The sequence below is a fragment of the Rousettus aegyptiacus genome, unplaced genomic scaffold (genome assembly GCF_014176215.1).
Source record: "Rousettus aegyptiacus isolate mRouAeg1 unplaced genomic scaffold, mRouAeg1.p scaffold_m13_p_5, whole genome shotgun sequence".
In the NCBI taxonomy this organism is placed as follows: Eukaryota; Metazoa; Chordata; class Mammalia; order Chiroptera; family Pteropodidae; genus Rousettus; species Rousettus aegyptiacus.
The window spans coordinates 5,538,653-5,558,102 of record NW_023416308.1 but is presented as its reverse complement, the minus strand read 5'-3'; the positions used below and the strand labels follow the sequence as shown (position 1 = coordinate 5,558,102).

Genomic DNA, 19,450 nt, shown 5'->3' with positions numbered 1-19,450 from the left:
CCTTAACCGATTGGTACCAAAACACCAAACTGAAAAGAAAAAAAAGGCCTGTTTTGTTCTAAAGGTTTTTAGGCGGGTTACGGGAATACTCAAACTCGGAGAGAGAGAGCGAGAGAGACCACTGTTAGAACACGGACCAGAGTTGCGCCTGCCACGAATCTGTCCCAGCTTCCTGGCAGCCGGTGCCAAGAGGACTTCCGGGAGGAGGCAGCTTTTGTGCAGATAAGGCCTAGAGCAGAGGACCCCGGTGGAGTTCCCCAGACTGGCCACCCAGTGTCTTGCTCAGAAACCTCTTTGGGGCCTGCGTGACCACCACAGCAACATCCCTGTCCTGGCCTTGAGTCACAGCTCTGCTTGTGTAAGGTGTGGTGATAACTACGCCCCTGCCGTCCCATGAGGATTTAGCAGGCTAGCATGTACAAAGGCGCGCGCAGGTCTGGGAGGGTCCTCAGGGGAACGGCGCAGGTGGGGATGGGCCTTAGGAACCCGCTCTGGAGGACAGTTCCCTCCTTGGGGAAGCTGTCCTTCCCTGTCCTCTGCTGTCCTCCCCCTGCCCACTGCAGTCAGCGCTCGGCCGTCTCCCCACCGTGTGCTCAGGGAGGCCTCCCTGCTCCCTTTCCACCCTTGTCTTTGGCAGGGTGCAGAATCAGCTACGAGTGCTGGCTGAACACTCTCCAAAGTGGAGAAGCCGGACGGAAAGGTGTTGGAGGCTAAGGGAACAGCCAGCCAGTGCCCAGAGGCCAGAAAGCACAGCCACGTCTACAGGGGTCAGCTGTGGCCAGAAGTGACAGACCCCACACAACACCTTCAGTGAGCACCATCTGTGCCTGGGCCGCCCACCAGTGGCTTCTGGACTGAATTCATTCGCAGGCTGGGTGGGACCAAGGAAGTAAGAACGTCACCGTTCCTGAGTCCTGGGTGTCGAGTACAGCGATAGTTTGATGAGAAAACCCTGCCCTGAGCCATCTGTCTGAAGGCCAATAGTGGGGAGCCTCTCATGACCCCCCAGCAGCCCTTGAAGCTGGTGTGTGATCTCTGCTTCACGAATGACACAAGGCTAAGAAAACCTGGGGGACAGGGCAGAACGCATCACAACCGGCTGGCTTGGAGCTTCTGGAAACGGAGTGTGGGCCCCAGGCGGTCGTGAAGGGAGGGCCGGGCAGGGAGGCCGTGCGCGCCCCTCTTCCACCCTCCCCCAGGTGCCAGGGAGCAGCAGGGGACTGGAAGGCACAGTGCAGCCTATGGAGGCAGAGCGGTGGATACTGGGGGGGGGGGGGGGGTGCTTACCGGGGACCCCCACAGTCGGGAGGAGTCGGAAAACAAGGTGACGTCCTGAGCAGGGGTGAATGCACAAGTCCCCACCAGGCCCGCCGCGCCCCGCACAGCCTCGTCCACGGTCCCCCTCACCCCGCTCCAGACACGCCAGCCTCCGCCGTTCCTCAGAGGCGCCACGCGGCTGCACCCCAGGGCCTTTGCGCCCTGTTCCCTCGGCCGGGCAGCCCCTCCACATCGCCCAGACTGGACTCCTCTCAGATCCAAGTCTCGGCGGAAGTGTCACCTCCTCAGGAAGGCCTTCCCTGACCCGTGTCTAAATACAGTCGCCATCACATAACCCTCTGCTCCATTCACTGCATTTATCGGCGTGTGGAACGGCCCTGTGGGGACGAGTTCTTGTGCCCGTGGCTCGCCCAGCACAGGGCACAGTGCCGGGGACTGGTGGGGCACAGGGTGTGGCCCCACTGCAGACACCCCGCCCTCGTGAGAAGCACGCGGCACGACGGCTGCTTCAGGGAGGGTGGTCAGGGCGAGGGTGGAAGGCAGAGATGGCAGCGTGGCTGGGCGCCCCAGGGCTCCAGCTGGCCAGGGGAGAAGACGGAGAAGAGAAAGCTCTCGACAGCCCACAACCGCACTGCCTCCAGCCCCAAGTTACAGATGGAGGAATGGAGGCCCTGAGAGGCAAAGTCACTTGTCCTGGCCACAGAGGGCGCAGCCAAGTAGAGCTGGGGCTTGGACCCTGTCCGCCTCCAGACCCATGCCCTCCGGCTACGCATCCCTCAAAGGAAACCTCCCCTCCTCCAGGGAGCCTTCTCTGGTCACGTCTCGCCGTGGTCAGTGCGATTCCTGTGCCTGTCCCCTGGCCAGGGGCTTATCAGGCCTGGCCATAATTTCCTGATGATGCAGCTGCCCCACCATCTGACTGGGAGTTCCTCTGGGGGCGGGGACAGGGCCCAGCGCCAGGTCCGGGCCAGAGGATGTCCTCAAGGAGGGTTTGTCAGATGGATGGGTGAGTAGTCGGGTGGGTGCCAGGGGCCCAGCCCTCGGGTGTCTGGGGAGCAGAGGCAGACGGGAGTGGCAGGTTCTCTCAGCCCCTTGATCCCCAGCTCCTCTGGCGCAAACTGCAGGCCGTGGACCAGTTCCAGGGACTGAACAAATGTTGGAACTACAGGCCACAGGCCACTTCCTTCCTCTGCCCCCAACCAGGGCCCCAAACCCCCACCCCCACAGGCCCTGCGAATGCCTGCTTCAGCCACTTTTTCTCTGTGTGACCCTGAGCAAATCACTTCTCTGCTTTTATTTCCTCATATGTAAAATGGAGGTGATAAGGGGCGCACCCTCTACGGCTTCTGTGAGTGGACCTGCCTGTCGCCCAGACGTCCCCATTCCCTGCGGGCCAGATCTCCCCTTGGTCTGTCCCCTGTTCTCACAGTGAAGCAAGAAGGGGGTGAGAGAAACTTCCAGAAAGGCTACAGGAATCAAGTCAGCTGCTCTCTTTCCTTGGCAAACAAGAGCCCCTCAGTGCCAGAGACAGAGGGAGACAGGCCCCCAAGTGTAACCGCCCTGCACAGAGACAGGGTCCCCATCAGCTCGCCTCCCTCACATCCTGAATGACCCCCGTGCGGGGATGGGGACACGGGCCTGCCCGCCCCTCCTCCTCTCCTGCACCCTCCGAGGCCAGGGAGGAGTGGGGGGATTGTAATTATCCAAAGATACTGGGACGGGTGGGCCGGGGGCTAATCTCAGGCCCGTGAGGGTCCCCCCACGTCTGATGGTCTGACTCGCAGTGGCAGTCACGAAGCCCCCTCTTGGAAACCACTCCTCACTTACAGAATCACAAGGACACACAGCCCTCAGATGCTGGAGCAGCCTCCACCCCCCAAGAGAGAAACGCCCAGAGACCCCCCATACAGAGACAGCCCCCAACACAGAACCGGCCTGGGACCACCCCCAGCAGCTACTGGGCCCCCTCCTGAGATGCAGGTGCCCGAGTCTGGGTGAGGCAGCTGTGAGACTGGGCGCACGCTTCTGCTCTGAGGCCAGCCCATGGGGTGCCACACCCAAGGCAGGGGTGGGGGGTGGACCATGGCTTAAGACCCACACCCCCTGCACCCTCTCATGGGCATGACTGAGCAGGTGAGCCACAAAGCTAACCACCCACCAGCACCACCAGCTGGTCTCGCCTGCCCCTCAGAGAGACAAGTCCAGGCTGTACCCCGGCCCTCCCTGGGGGGGGGGCTGGGGCGTGTCCTGGGACAGGGCCTTGAGGACAGGAATGGAGGGAGCCAGCACCCCACCCAGGCCACATGCTGACTCCTCCAGATCGTCTCCCCTCTCTGCACCTTCACCCGAGCCGTGCCTGCCACGCAGGCCGCCATCCGGCTGAAACCTTTGGCTCTCAGCGTGACAAATCAGAACAAACGACTGTCCAGGCCCTGGAAAGGACTGTTGTGAAAAGTGAGCATCCCGGGCTGCTCACGCCCAGCCTCAGATCCCTGCTGTCCTGCGCCCCGACCCTCCCTGAGGGCAGAGGCTTGTCCGGAAGAGCTCGGCCAGCAGGCCCCGGGCCAACCAGGGGTCTGAAGCAGGGGCAGGCTCAGCCACACTCCAAACTCGCTGCCAGCTGCAAACCACCTGCCACCAGCTCATACCTTGAGCGACCACATCCTGCTCCCCGGTCCTCTCCAGGTACCCCCAACCCGCATCCTCCCACCCCACATGGCCGCAGCGCCCCAAGGCAAATGTGCCATGTCCTGCCGAGCCCACACCTTTACCCAGGCTGTGCCTTCCTCTCCCAGTGCCTCTCCTGGCCACCTCGGACCCAGGGACACTCCAGGCTATGAGCGCCAGGCCGTGGTCAGCTCCACCCACAAGGAGAAGCTATGACCCTGAGAGGCCAAATCACGTGTCCAGGCCCCTGAGCTGGGAGGGGATGTGCCTAGCGTCGAGCCTGGCACTCCCCCAGGCCTTTCTGCCACACAGGAGTGGACTCTGTGGACTTGGGGGCGGGGGGAAAGCCACCCTCCAGGAGGGCAGATGAGCCTGCTGGAGTCTGTGGTCAGTCAACAGTGTCACAAGGCCAGGCGTGCCTGAGCTGGCCAGCCCCCAGGGCCTTGGAAGGGGTGCCCGCCTCCCAGCCCCACTGCGGGGCCAGGCCAGGTTGGGGAACCCCCTCCACCCAGCGAGTCTGGCTCCACACCGGGGGAGGAGGGTGGAAAAAGTTGTGGTTAAAAACAACAAATAACCTCGGTCACCGGCCTCGGTGGGGGGAAGGGGATACACCGGAGGAGAGGGGGGCTCATCATCACCAAGATCCCCCAAAGCCAGGGACCTGGCCGCAGCCTGCCTTCGAAGAACGATGATTCAGAAGGAGAGGTGAAAGTGAGGGCCTCAGGCTCGAGGGGCTACAGGGAGGCCAGGGAGGCTCGGAGGCGGCTGAGCTGACAGGGACGAGGCCAAGAGCCAGACGCTGGCCAGGTCACAGCTGCAGCCACCACACCAGCGCCTTCCACCCTTCGGAGCTCAATCTGGCAAGACCTGTCATCACTATTATCTTTAGCCCACACTCAGTGAGCGTTTACGATGTGATACACCTTGACACACAGAATTTCAGATATCAAGAAACAACAGGAAATCACACCAGCCACAAAGAATAAAAGCCGGCTGGATTAATTAAAAGCATAAAATAAAACCTAAGTCATTATCTAGTCCCGCGCCTTTCTAAGTAGAAAAAGCAAAGAACAAAATCATAAAGGAAAAATTACTGTATTTTACTGTCCAGGCGTAACTTCCCTAAGCCAAGAAGCTCAGGATCACAACTGAAAGTAAACTGGCAAACCGGGGAAGTATTTGCAACCTATGACGGAGAGCTAACGTCCATGCACAGAGCTCTTGGAAAGCGACAAGAAAAAGGCAGTCAGGAGACAGGCACCCAAAGTAAATGGCCTGTAAGTCACCGAAAATGCATATGACCAAGAACTGTAAGATTAAACAGTCAAAATCTGTAGGAGCAGAAAGTCGATCAGCGGTTGCGAGGGGCTGGGGCTTGGGGACAGGAAGTGGGACTGACTGCTGATAGGTACGGGGTTTCTTTCTGGGGTGATGGAAATGTGGGATTAGATAGTGGTGGGTGCATACACAGTGAATACATAAGTAATTATATATAATAAAACCAAGGTACTGTACTTTAACATGCTGAATTTTATGTGAATTATATCTCGATTTTTTTTTTAAAAAATGTCCCACTCATAATCAGAAAGGACAAGATAACTGCTTTTCACCTAGAAGTTGGCAAAGATCTTTAAAATAACACCCAGGGCTGACACTACTGGTGATGTGACAAGTGGGCACATGACCTTTCTAGAAGGCCACTTGAAAAGGAGGCATCAGCGGCGTCAGAAGTGGAGAGCCAGCACATCCTCAGCCGTCAGGGAAACGCAAATCAAAACCCCGTGCGAGTCCCCTTCCCATCTGCCTGGGCGACTCTAATCAGAAAGGCAGAGAGGGTAACAGTGGTTGGTGAGAAGGCAGAGAACCTGGACCCCTCTTACATGGCTGGCGGGAGTATAAGATGGTATAGAGCTTTGGAAAAGTTTGGTTCTTCATGTGTTAGACACGGTTACCATATAACTTGGCAATTCCACTTGCCACAGACCCGAGAGGAATGAAAACGCACGTCCCCACACAAACCTGCACAGGCATACCTCGTTTTCCTGCACTTCGCCCGATTACATGTCACAAATGTTGCCTTTCTTTTACAAACTGAAGGCAAGACCCTTCTGCAGCACAAAAGATGACGTACGATTCACTCTACTGAGGTGGTCTGGAACCAAACCTGCCATCCCCGGGGTGGCCTGTAACCAGTGTTCATGGCAACGCCACTCACAACAGCCAAAACATGGAAACCTAACGACCATCCGAACGACTATCCAAAGATGAACGGATCAATGAAATGTGAGCCTAGGAAACATTAGGCTGTCAAAGACACCGAAGATCACATATTGTGTGATTCCATTTATGTGAGAGAGAAAGATTAATGGTTGCCTGGGGCAGGGGGAGGAAAATAATGGAGAGCGAAGGCCAATGGTTTCTTTTTGAGATGATGAAAATGTTCTAAAATTAGACCCTGGTGTTCGTTGCACAGCGCTGTAAATACACTGAAAACTACACTTTAACGGGTTAATCGCACAGCGTGTAAAGCCTTGCGAGGGAGCCGCGCGCGGCGCTGGAGGCCCCCGCAAAGCCTGTGGCCAGCACTTCCCCTTCTAGGAGTTTAGCCCAAGGAAATCATCAGAGATGGGCGCTGAGATTGGTGTACCAGATGTGTGTCACATGGTTCTCTATTTGAACAAAAAAGAGATGACTGAAATAGGAGTCCAGATAATAGGTAAATATATCATGGCTTGCGTGAAGTACTTTGCAGCCAGTATTTTTTTTTTTTTTTAAAGACATTCTTGAAAAATATTTGAGAAAAGAGAAAGATGGTCAAGACATGAAAGTGCCATGTAAAAGCAGGTAGAGGAACGTCAGGCCCACTGGGGCCGGGGTTTTTGTCCAGAAGTTCCTGCCTGTGCGTCCAGCATGTGAGCAAGTGTCTGGCACGCAGGGGGGACTCGAGGGGTGCTGTGCCTGAGCGAGCGCGCGTTGAAGGAACCGCGGTCTGGGGGGAAAGTTAAATACAAGAAAGAAAGACAACAAGGACATCTGCCGAGATGGAAATGCTGGGTCTCTCTGGGTAGTTTTGTGGGTGGCTCTCCAGCTACTTTTCTATAGTTACTGCCATGAGCTTTATTCACTGAAAAGACAAAACCAGTCAGACACATTAGGAACTCGAACCTGGAGGCCCTCAGTTAAGTTTCCTAGATTACGCAAAGATCTGAGATGAGACGAAGCAGGGCCTCTGGTTTCAGAAGGTTCCCTGCAGAGAGGTTTTGCTCTCTCTGCTGCTACTGGGGATTTCTAACACCCCCCCTCGGGGCTCCCGCAGGGATTCGGGCTGAACCTGCAATGGGAGGGTCCCAGGCGTCAGCCACCCAGGGTCTCCCATGTCCACGGTCACCCACGGGTTCCAGGGGCCAAAGGTCCCTGGCCTGAGGAAAACAGTGGCTGCCTCCCCAGTTCAGAGGGGAGATAGGAAAATGGGGTGTGGGGCCCCAAAAAGGAAGCTGAGGTGGCCCCTCCTGCCTTGGGGGAGGAAGCTCCCCGCCACCACCATCACCACGAGGGCCGGCGGCCTGGAGCGCCGGGGCCTCCTCTCGTGCACTGGCTTCCTTCCATCCACAAAGGAGTGGGTGGGGGTTTCAGCGGCGCCGCCGGCTTGCGGGCCGGCAGCTGCTGCCCAGTCGGGGCTCTGTGTGGGACAGCCAGGTGGCTGCCCTTCCCAGGGAGGGCGGCCGGGGACCCACCTCTGGGATCTGGCCATTTCCCATGCAGGAAGCCCCTTCTTCTGCCCCTGGGGTTGGGGACACATCGTGCCGGGCCCTTTCTGAGCCTGGTTTTGACTCGTAAGCACCCATCAAGTACTGACATCCCACTTTACAGAATGGGAAACTGAGACTCAAGCTAAGATCTCAGCCAGGCCGCTCCCTGGCCTCCGAGCCCGTGGCCCAGACTTCACGGTGACGGTCTCATCCCAACACCCATTCCCCAAAACAAAACATAAGACCAACTTCCAAGATGCTGGTGACAGCGAACAGGCCTGTGGAGCAGGCGGGGGCACAGAAACAGCCCCCCAAGGTGCGGGGGATGATAATAAACGAACACCGCTCCCCGTCCTCTGGCTGCTGGAATCAGGGCACTTTCTAGTATGTGGATTCACAGAATTTGAGCTGAAAGGAAGCATGCCGATACCATCTGCCCGCGGTTTCGGCGTGGTCGGGGGTTTCTTCTAAGAGGCAAAGCACTTTTCAAAAAACGATGATACAGGGAACCCCAATGAGGGGCAGGTGGGGTAGCTGTGTGCGTGGTTGGGGACCCCCGTAGGAGCTCTGCCCAGCAACACCCCTTCCTCCCACCCTGCCCTGGAGGCCCCGACTAAGCCCCCTGGTGGCCCATTTCACAGGTCAGAGGGGGCAGGGACCCACCTGGGTCACGGAGCAGCCAGGGCAACGACGGAACTCCACCGTCACCTGGAGAGCTTTCTGCTCCTGGTCCCCTGGGAGCTCCTGGCCTCTCAGCTCTCACGCCCGCGCTGGGGCATCGGGCTCTGTCGCCCGTGAGGAGCCGCTGGGCCAACAGTGGCGGGTGGCTGGTTTCTCTGCCTGTCTTGGGGCCTGAACACAATCCTCCCGGCCTCAGCGGGCCCACAGCTGTCACCTCCCAGCTGTGTGGCCTTGGGCAAGTCTCTCTACTCTGTGTCTCAGTTTCCTCATCTGTGGGCTGGCTTCACCACTGTCCCCACCTCGGTGTGTGGCGGTCCCATGGGATTTACCGAACGTGGCGCCTGTCATGTCAAAACGACTCACGGAGGCCGGGGTGCGGGCCTGCAGCCCTTCCGCGGGGACGCCCGGGGCTCGAGCAGCGGCCCCTCCACCCCGGGGCTGGCGCAGCCCGCGCGGCCGCCCCTCCCGCCGGCCGCTTCCTGCCCAGCCCTCCTCCTCGCACTCCTGCCTCCGAGAGGAAACCGCCGGGCCCCGGCGGACGTCCCTTTCTCTCTGCTTCCTCTTTCCCACACTCGGCGCGCGGCTCCGGCCCCCGGCCCACTGGCCGCGCGGAGAGGAGGGGCCGGGCGGCGCCTGCCCTGCGGGACCGCGGCGCGGCCGACTCGGCCAAGCCCGCGGGCGACACCAGCGCGGCCGGCCACGTGCGCTCCCGCAGGCCCGGGGCTCCCGCAGGCCCCCCGCACACGGGACAGGATGCCCCTGCGTCCAGGCACCCCGGAGACAGACCCCTCCTGGATGCGGGGCCCGAGGCGCCCCCCGCCTGCCCAGTTAGCACGCACTGCATCTGCCGCCTCCTGCACAGGGCCACCACCCCACAGGCGGCCGCTGTGACCATCGTCATTTTACAGATGAGAAAAACTGAGGCCAAAGAAGATCAAGTTACATGATCGCGCCGAGGACTAGCTGCCCCCAATCGGGCCACTTCCTCCTGGGGTACTGGAGGCCTGTGGTGGGGTGGGAGGGTGTCTCAGGGTTGTGGGCAGAGTCCCCTGAGGGGGTCCCCCACCTCCTTCCTCTACCTCTCCTCTGGGCTGAGCAGCAGAGTCCAAGGGCAGGACGCCCTGGGTGAGGAAGGAACAGGCCAGCTCCCTCTGTGCCTCAGCATCCCCATCTGTAAAATGACGGCACTGGACAAGATGGATACCAGGAGCCTTTCCCGGTCCGAGAACTCAAGACACATGTAAGGCCACTGGTTAAAGGCCACCACCACCGATGCTAAGTCCTTCTAAAGACTCACTAAGCACAGGTGCAGCCCGGCCGCCTGCGCCCCAGTCCATCTTGGCTGCGCCAGAGCTGTGTGGCCTTGGATAAGTCACCTACCCTCTCGGCATCGATTTCCCCATCTGCGAAATAGGGGTAACCACAGCACCTCCGTCACGGGGCTGCTGCGAGGATTCAGTGAAGCCACACCAGTCAGGCACCTGGTATATAACAAGTGCCAAATGAATGTTGGCTAAAAAGGTATTTTTCAACAGTAGCCAGAATTCCATTGTCACCCCTGTACAGAAAAGAGAAACTGAGGCTCGGCCCCTAAACCCGGCACAGCTGACAAGGCTCTGAGACCATCTCAGCCAACCCGGGGGCCTGGGCATATGGGGAAACAACAAAGGGCTGGACCCCAGCTCCAGCTCCCGGGGCGGCCCTGCCCCAAAGCCAGCCACCCTCGGCCCAGTGGCTGCTCCTCTCATCATTTCCCATCCCTGGGACCCCCACTGCCTCCTACTGCAGAGCCCGGGTGGAGCCCAGGCTGAGACCTGCCCCAGTGATGCTGGCCGAGCACTGCCAGAGCCACCGATTTCATAAGAAAAACCAGAAATCTGGATTCTTATGTGAAATCTCTCCATTTTGTCTTTTGGAATATGGGCAACAAATTCAACTTTCTTATTTTTCTTTTAACTGCCAAATGAGGTAGCGCACATCAGGCCTGGCCTGGAGGGGGCTGGCACTCTGCACCCTCTGACTTGAGGGAGCCGGTTTGGTAGTGTGGCTGGGGGCTGGGGACCCCCTGGGATCAGGGTGATCGGAAGAGGGGGAGATGCCACAGAACGAGTGGACATGGCAACCAGAGGGTCTTCTAGAAGCAGAACCGTGCCAGTCCCCCACGGCCAGCCTGACACCGGGAGACCCAGGGGGTGCCCCTAGCCCAGGCCCACTGCTGGGCTCCAGCAAGTGCCTCGGCCCCTCTGGGCCTGAGTCTTCCAAGGACTCCACTGCTCTTAGGGTAAAATCTAAAACCCTCACTGCGCCCCAGGCCCCAGCTAACCCAGCCCCATCACTTTTCCAACTTCATTCCTCCTTGCTCCCTTCGCTCCAGCCCTGGCCAACTGGTTGGTCTTCAGAGACTCCTGGTTCATGCCCACCCCAGGGCCTTTGCACCCGCCATGTCCTCAGCCTGGGACTCCTTCACCCAGCTCTCTCGGGATCACCTCTCATCTCAGAGGCTGCCTCCTGCTAAGGGGCTCTCAGTGACCACCGCCGAGGGAAAGCAATCGCCAGTCTCCCCTAGGGCCAGCACACAGGTGGGGAGGGTTTGCCTCACCTCTCGACCACCTGCGGGAGCATGCCACTGAAGCAAGAGAGTGCTGTGACTTCTCTCCCCATCTTCGGACCTTCGAAAATCGCCACAGATGTCTCCCCCCTACCCCCGCGACACACTGCGGCAGCCTGGCTGTGGCCTCCGCTTACACACCCCCAGTAACAAGGAGCTCCCTCCCTCCGCAGCCCTCACAACGACTCTACTTTACAGATGAGTAGACTGAGGCTCCAAGGGGGGAGGTGACTGGCCCAGGGTCACACAGCTGCTCAGAGGCGGAGCTGGCACGCAAAGGCACTGAGGCCGACCCGCGAGCTGTCAGACGCTGACGGAACTGCTCCGTCAGGCCGGACACCGTGGAAGAGCTGGGAGCAGCCCCGCCAGGGCTGCTAGCTCTGGGCAACACCCCAGGTCACAGAGCAACCACCCGGCCTATGACGGGACCCCGGGCGGCCTGGGCAGAGCGATGAGCCCCAGGGACCAAGCCGCTTCTCCAGGGCCAGACCACCACTGCTAATCCCGAAGGACTCTGGCTGGGGCCCGCCCTCAGGGCCCCTGAAGAATGGGAGCCTTGAAGGTGCCGCCCAGCTGGACGCCGAGGGCCCAGACCAGCACTGGAAACACATCTGTGTTCTCAGTCCCAAAGTCATTACCATAGCAGCCATGTGACAACAAGGAGGGCTGGTAACACTGAGCGCTTCCCTGTGCCAGGCACTCAGCAGATGTGTTCTCCCAGCCAGAACAACAGCCCCACGAGGCCGCAGCTATGAATAGGCCCGTTGTACAGAGGAGGAAACTGAGGCTCAGAGAGGTGACGTCACCAGCCTAAGGCCTCAGAGCTGGGAAAGAACTAATTCATTATTCCAACTTGGGTCCATCTGACTCCTGACACCTGGTTTTCCAAGATAGTTTATTGTAAGCAGAAGTTGTTTTTTAAAGTGAAATTTTATAAGGAACCCCACACTATCGCGCAGAGAACACACGCTTTGGGGCCATTATTTCCCTTTCATGGAGTCACAGCCTCAAGACTTTAAAAATGATGAGAAAACAGATTTTATCCCCCCTTGCATTTTCCTGACAGCTGCCATTGTGTTTGGAATACAGAGCAAACTCGTCACGGGGAGCTCTGCTGCCCATGCTGCCCGCGCCCCGTGCCGTCTTCCCTGTGCCCCCAACGCGCTGGCCTCGTCTGCCTGTCTTTCTTGAAAACACGAAACGCTTTCCCATCTCAGGGCAGCTGGCTGCCCGCGCTACTCCCTCTGCCTGGCACTCCCAGAGATTCTGAGCTCAGGATTAAAATCCCGGTCCAAAAGTCACCTCCTCAAGACTATGCAGCATAATCAGACACGAGGAGAGACGCACAGGCCAGTGGAGCAGCACAGTCCAGAAGCGCAGAGGTGGACAGCGGCCTTGGGCCGAAAGCGGCGCCGCGGTCCAATGACGCGAACAGTGCCGGGACAAGCGAAGGTGGCGCCCGCCCCGCGCCGCACACGAGAACTCATCCGAGATGGGTCTTGGTCCAAACGGGGAAGCCCAAACAGTAACGCTTCTAGAAGGCAAGAACGAGCTTCGCGACCCTGGGTAGGCAGAGATTTCTCAAACGGGACACAAAAAGCCCGAACCCATAAAGGAAGGCGATGGAATAGCAGGACTTCATTAAAATTAAGAACTTCCGGCCCATTAGAGAAGTAAAAAGGCGCCCAACACACACAGCGGCATTTACAATGCTAAGGAAGTGCATCCAGAATACGTAAACTCTTACAAATCAGTAAGTCAGACGACTCAGTAAAAACAAGCACTTTCCAAGAGTCCATTCCAATAGCCAATAAACATATGAAAAGGTGCTTAACCTCATGAGTCATCAGAGAAATGCAAATTAAAGCCACAGTGAGCTACTGAGCACACATCCACTGAGCCGAAGTAAAAACGCTTACACTGCCGGCCGGTGGGGAGGCTACTAAGTCGGCAGCCACTTGGAAAAGTGTAAGTTCCTTACACAGGTAAACTCGCGCTTGCCATGTAGGACCTAGCAAGCCCACTTCCGGGGATCTACGTGACAGAAATGAAGGCATGAGTCCAAAGACCGCCGTGCAAGTTTCATAACAGCAATAGTCATAAAAGTCCCAGAGTGGAAATGACCCAAACATCTGTCAACAGGTGAACTAATAAACTAACTGGCGCATCCACACAAAGGGATACTTAGCCCAGCGATGACCCTCCGACATCCACAGGAACACGGATGGATCTCTGAAACATTACGCCGGGCGGAAGGAGCTGGAGATAAAAGGCGGCTTGAAGTTCAAGGACACAGACATGTCACCCGTGGGGGAGGGGTCGGCAGGCGGGGCAGGGTACTGGCATGGAGAAAGCCGAGGGTGGCCCCAGGATGCTGGGTCACTAGGTGCATGTACACACACACACACACACACACACACACACGGTAACACTCATGGAGTGCGTGCTCACGACACCGCGATGATGAAGCTGAAGAGACGGCTGCTTCACACGAGAGGACTCTCTGACAACGCCCCATCCCAACCACCAAGTTAGGGCCCCTCAGTGATCCTCAGAGGCCCACGCAGTTCCCTTTAGAACCCGCTATGTAATTTATAATTCCACGCTCATTTGTAGGTTTATGCCTTTGACAGCCTCCACCACTATGCCAGGTCCCCCAGCACCCAGCATGTGCCTGGCACATAGCAGATGCTCAATTAATATCTGTTGAACGAGTGCATGAAGAACCGTCAGTCTCCTCCACACCCAGACTGTCGCCCCTGAGGGCTGGGATCACATCCGCTTTGCTCGTCCCTCGAGCAAGACCTTAGCGCATAACAGGACGGCAGCAAAAGGGGCTAAATGAAAGCCGCACCCTCCTGTCACTGTGGTACACCTGAGTCAGAGGCGAAACAGGGGTGTGGGACTCAGGGCCCCATCGGCCCCAACCGCACGGCCAGAATTACGCTGGTTGCAAAGGGCAAAGACGAAACTTAAAACTCGGAAGAAGACATCCACAGAGCAGGGAGGCGCGAGGGAATTCTGCGCGCTTTTGAACCCCTTAGAAAAGCTCCGACATGTCATGGTTAGCCTGGGTTTTCAAAGACCTCGGACCCACCTGCCACAGCACACGTGACACCCACATATAGTGTCCCTGGACAGTCTACAAAATCCCTGACGGGCACTCCTCAAAGCTGTCCAGGTCATCGAAAGCAAGGAAAGCCTGAACAGCTGTCACAGCCCAGAGGCACCTACGGGGCCCGGCCGACTGAATATGGTATCCTGGAACGGAAAAGGCACATTCGGGAAAAGCTAGAGAATGCAAAGAAACCTCAAAGTTTAGTTAACGGTAATGACCAGTGTGGGTTCCTGGTGACGCCAAGGGTACACAGTAAGGCGGGAGGACATTAGTTAGGCAAAGCTGGGCGCGGCCTATCAGGGAATCCTGCACTATCTTTGCAACTTTTCTGTAAATCAAATGATTCTCAAAGAAAATGTTCATTTTAAAAAAGGCATCCTTCGCTCTGGACACTTAGGGGCCACCTGCTGGAAAAGAGAGGCGCCGCGCCGCCACCGCCCACCCCCGCGCACAGACGCGACGCGGCGACGCGGCGCTCACCTTGGGCGGGTCGAAGAGCTCCAGCACGCGGTCCGCGCCGCCGTCGGGGCCCCGCGCGCGCCGCAGCGCCAGCCGCCCGCGCTGCCAGCGCGCCCCGCTGTCCATGGAGGCCTCGTCGGCCAGGCTGTAGCGCAGCGCCGCCTCCTTGAGGGCCTCGGGCGGCGGCTCCCGGGCCAGGCCCCAGGGCAGGAGCTTCCTGGCGAGCCCCGGCTTGGCCCGGGCCTCCCCGGCGGCCCCGGCGGCCGGCAGCTCCCCGGCCGAGCGGCGGCGGATGATGTGGCGCAGGCTGTGGCGCAGGTGCTGCAGGGCGCAGGGCACAGGCGGCCGTGGCGGGGCCAGCTCCTCCGAGCTGCGGGCCTTGGGCAGGGCGGGGGCGGCGGGGCTCGGGCCGGGCTCGGCGGCGGGCGCCTCGGCCTTGGCCGGCGGCCCGCGGCCCGCCTCGCGGTAGTCGCGCGCGGGCGGCCCGGGCGCTCGGCCCTGGCGCACCTCGCGGCAGAAGTAGAGCTGGAAGAGGTCGGTGAACTGCAGCGACACCAGCTCGGCGCGCAGCGGCGCGTGCTGCGGGTGCTCGCGGACGAAGAGCCAGTACTGCCGGGCCAGCTCCCGGGCCGTGGCCACCGCGTGCAGCTCGCAGAACTCGCTCCAGCCCCGCGGGGACGGCGTCGCGGACGAGGCGGCGGAGGGCGCGGAAGAGGCCGAGGGAGGCTGCAGGGCGGGCCCGTTCATGGCGGAGACCGAGGTGGAGAAGCCAGGCTGAAAGACACGGTGGGAGTGGGCGACAAGGAGTGAGCGGACAGGTGGGCACTGACCCCTTCGCACCACCGCCAAGGACCTGGCATTCACCAGGCACCACGTCAGAAATCGAACATTATTCACAACACCTAATGCTGGTGAAGATGCAGCAAAATGGGCACTTGCCTGCCATGTTGCTGCGGACCGTTAAGGGGTACGTATTTTTTGCAGAGCAATTTGACAGGATCAACTTTAGACCCAGTAATTACACTTTTAAGTATTCAAGAGAAATACTTGCTCATATGCGCAGAGGCATGCATATACAGAAGGAGCCCATTAGACATTTCCTGCCCCGGCATTATAATAGGGAAAAAGTACATACAATGACTAAACAAGAATTTTAACTTCCACAGCTGAAAGTCTTTTTAAAAGAAAAGGTTTATTAGGCTATTGCTAGAGGGGGAAAAAAGGAGAAGACGACTCCTGGGGCATGGAGTCTAAAATACCAGCAATGTGGCTAGGGAGGAAAGACCAACATGTCGCTTGTCCTGGAGGCTTGCAAGCGTTTCTGTAGATCCAGGGGGTGGTGGTGTAAGCCTTTCTGAAAGGATTTACAGAAGCCACAAAGGGAATGGGAGAAGCTGAAGGGGCCAGTTCTGGGACAGGCGCAGACCCCACAGGGAAGTGTCTGCTCCCCCGGATTAGCTGTGGGCAGCAGATTAGAAACTTCATATGTAAATCAGAAGCGGAGGCTCCTGGGGTCCGATAATCACAAAAACAGCCACCTGGAAATCCATGCTAAATTCCAGCAGATACACAGGAGTGTGAGCAGGCTTTTGTCCGAGCTGGTCCCCAGCTGTTAATGGGCTAACTGTTCTGTCTCTCACTCTCCAGCCACTGTAATTTTAACTTAGAACATCTCAGAATTTTTTTCTTGTCAAAACCTAAATGCCCATCAGTCAGAGGCTGGTGAAATCAATCAACTGTGGTGCACCCCAGGCTGGAATATTCTCCAGCACTGGGGAAGGATGAAGATCTATGCCATCGCCTTGGGGAAATCTCCAAGGCACACCAAGCAAAAAAAGCAGACCACAGAACAATCCCAACTGTGTGACCCTGTTTACATAAACGCATGCAAAACCAACTACCAGTTTTATGGGTACATAAATGTATGTAAGTGGTGGACAAGAAAGGTGAGGCTGGAGCAAGCCCATTGGAAGCAGTGGTGCCCTCTGGGGAGGAACCAGAGCTGGGGTGCAGGGGGTGGCGGGGAGGCAAACAAGGAAGAATGTTACTACTTGTCTCTAGAAAATATGGCTAAGAACATGAAGCCCAGAGCCGGGGTTCCAGTCCCAGCACCGCCACTTACAAAGTGTGAGACCTGGGTGACCTCTCTATTTCTTCCTTGGTTTCCCCATCTGCAAAATGGGGACCGTGACCATACCTAGCTCATAGGAGTGTTAGGAGGGTTATCTGAGTGAAAGTAAAGGCCTTAGGGACTAGGAAAAGCTTAATAATGGTTGGCTGCTGTTATAGTTTAAATGTTACAATGAGTGTCTTATTGGTGTCAGTAAAAATAAATATAAAACAACAAATAAAAAGGGATAAATTAACAAGACTCACAAGAGGCGCAAAGATATTTCCTGCGCTGATGGGGGAATGTCAGGACAGGCAGGCCCGGGCCCTCCACCTCCCTTCTCTTCCGCCTCTGCAGGCCCTTCCTCAGGCACCGCACCAGCCCAAGGGCAGAAGCCCCCCACCCTCTGCTGTCCACGGTGCTGAACCGTGGCGCGCCAGCTGCCACCAGCACTGTCCTTCCTTCCAACTGCGCCTGGATGGGCCTGACCGCCCCACCTGCCCATAGGGACAAATCATCATGGCTGCTCATTGACCTCCCCCTCAATGTTACTGAGGGCCTACTGTGTGCCCAGCAATGTGCTAGGCCCTGGGAATACAATGGTAAACGAGACAGAAATCTCTGCTCTCCTGGGACTACGTTACACTTACATGCACATGCGCGCGCACACACACACACTGGTTGTGTGACCTCTGACACCTGACTGGACCCTCTAAATCCCAGTTTCCTCATCTGTCAAACAGGGTCCAGCATGGCATCTACCTCGTAAGATGGTTGTAAGGATCTTAACCTAGAAATTGGAGTTCTTTCTGCCACCCCGCACTTCACGGGCACCTTTTCCTGAGACCTGTCCTGCTGGGCAGGCCTGCAAGGAAGTGGCAAGGGCAGTGAGGGCTGCCTCTGCCGTCTGAACCACAGTGGTGACCCCGCAGCGGGTCGAAGCAGGACACCCAGACGGCACGAGTAGACGTTCTTGCACCAAATGGGAGGGTGCTGTGCACACAGTCGGCACTTGTGCCCATCATAGGTTTCTCGGCACCTACACACAGTAGGCACTTTGCACAGCAGGTAGTCAATTAAAGCTGCTGGGCAGAAGGAAGGGAGAGGGGCCACAAGTGCCCTTGACCACCACACTCAGCCAACAATCCCTGTTGCTGAAGGGGGTAGGGGGGTTGCTGCATGTGTGGGTGACCTGTCCTTGGTCAACCCCACAGCCACCCCACACTCATGCCTTGACACAAGAGAGGCAGGCACCGTGTTCGCAGGCCGCGGGAACCGGAGAGCTCAGATTCCAGGCCCAAGCTCCTGCCCCACCTACGAGACCCCACGTGATCTGCCCCCACTTGCGCCAACTGCCCCTGGGTGGCTGCGTTCGCGTTCCCTCTGCCCTGCCTGCTCTGCCGGCTTCCGACCTCACATGAGAGAAGCCCTCCCAGAGCTCACCAACCAAGTTGCTTCCTGAACTTACCCTTCAGCACACTCGTCACATGCTGGCATTCAATAGCTATGATTACTCAGTGCCTCTCTCTCCAGACAGAGCCCCACAAGGCCAGCAGCTCCCTGCTCCATCCTCAGTTCCTAGCACACACCAGGAGCTCAATAAATGCCTGTTGAATGAATGATTGAATGAATGCAAGAGGTCAGCTGCATTTGCAACCTCTGGCTCCAACAGTAAGCACTCACCAACAGGCCAACCCACCTCTGTGGGCCTCTGTCCAGGCCTGTCCCTGTGCCTGGAACACCTGTCCCTGTCCACCCCTGCATGTCAGTCTTGAAGTCCAACTGCTGGGCCAAACCCTGGCCGGAGCCTTTTGGAACAGCTGTGCCCACTTGAAGCGCCCTCACTGCCAAGGCGATGGCCAGCAGCCATCCTCACCACGGCCCCCACTCCGATTTCTCCACACGAAGTGACATGTGCTGAGCACTTGCTACATGTGACAATTTCTTTTTAAACTACTTTTGCAAAACATTAACCACCCCAAGCTTCATGACAGCGCTCGGAGGTAGGGCCAGTACTGCTCCCATCATACAGATGGAGAAGCTGAAGCTCCGAGAGGTCCCACTGCTGGCAGTGAAACGAAATCCCCACACAGGAGACACCCCAAAACGCCCGATCGGCGCCTGAATGCACAGTGCGAGGAAGGCTCGCTTCCCAGTGAGCGTTCGGTGAAGGAATGAGTGTAAAAGTCTCATTCAGGTCCCGGCCCCAAACCCACCAGGCGGTCAGGAAAACAGCCACGGGGTGAAAATGAAAAAAACAAAAATGACAACGACACTAGCTCATGCCATGTGCCCCATTCTGTGGTAAATGCTCTGCATTTATTCATTCGTTTATTCCCCGCTGGGTGGCGGTGGCGGTGGGGGGGGGGGAGGCAGCATTATGATCCTTTTATAGATGAGAAAAACGAGGTGTGGGACGGGTGGCCTGCGGGCCGGTGAGGGCAGAGCTGGGATGAGAACCCGGCTCGCTCTGCTGGCAAGCGCTCCATAAATGCGCGCGATGCCGCCCAGCGTCCACCTTCCCGTCCACCTCCCTCCACCCAGGCGCGTGGCCCGGCAGGCTGAGAGGCCCCCTCCTTCCTGCCCCCTCCCCAAGGCCTGGCCAGAGCAGGCGCTCCGGAAATAGCCGCATGCATCAGTGACCTCTTGGGGCTTAGACAGGCTGCCCAGAGGCACACCCAGGGAGGCATGCTCCTGACAGCCCCGCGGACAGAAGGCCGGGGGGCTACGAAAAACCCGAGCCCCTCCCCGAAGACCTCTCCACGGAGGAGCTACCAGCC

The 19,450-nt window shown here is 58.0% G+C and overlaps 2 protein-coding genes across 4 annotated transcripts in view; one reads left to right on the top strand and one right to left on the bottom strand.

The window, feature by feature from the left end:
• The window catches only part of ATXN2 (ataxin 2), a 103,109-nt gene extending 102,196 nt beyond the window's left edge, over positions 1-913 (top strand). The window contains exon 26 of the mRNA XM_036220768.1: positions 638-913. Coding sequence (XP_036076661.1) covers positions 638-714 — 77 coding nt within the window. The 3' untranslated portion in view covers positions 715-913. The remainder of the gene's footprint in view (positions 1-637) is intronic.
• The window catches only part of SH2B3 (SH2B adaptor protein 3), a 34,657-nt gene that overhangs the window by 9,023 nt on the left and 6,184 nt on the right, over positions 1-19,450 (bottom strand). The window contains exons 2-3 of one of the 3 annotated variants that reach the window (XM_036220784.1): positions 18,139-18,277; positions 14,582-15,334 (exon numbers count right to left, since the gene is read on the bottom strand). In XM_036220784.1, the coding sequence (XP_036076677.1) occupies positions 14,582-15,307 (726 nt within the window). In that variant the 5' untranslated portion in view covers positions 15,308-15,334; positions 18,139-18,277. Of the gene's footprint in view, positions 1-14,581; positions 15,335-18,138; positions 19,176-19,450 lie in introns of those variants that run through there. The other 2 variants (XM_036220783.1, XM_036220782.1) reach the window with 2 other exon arrangements.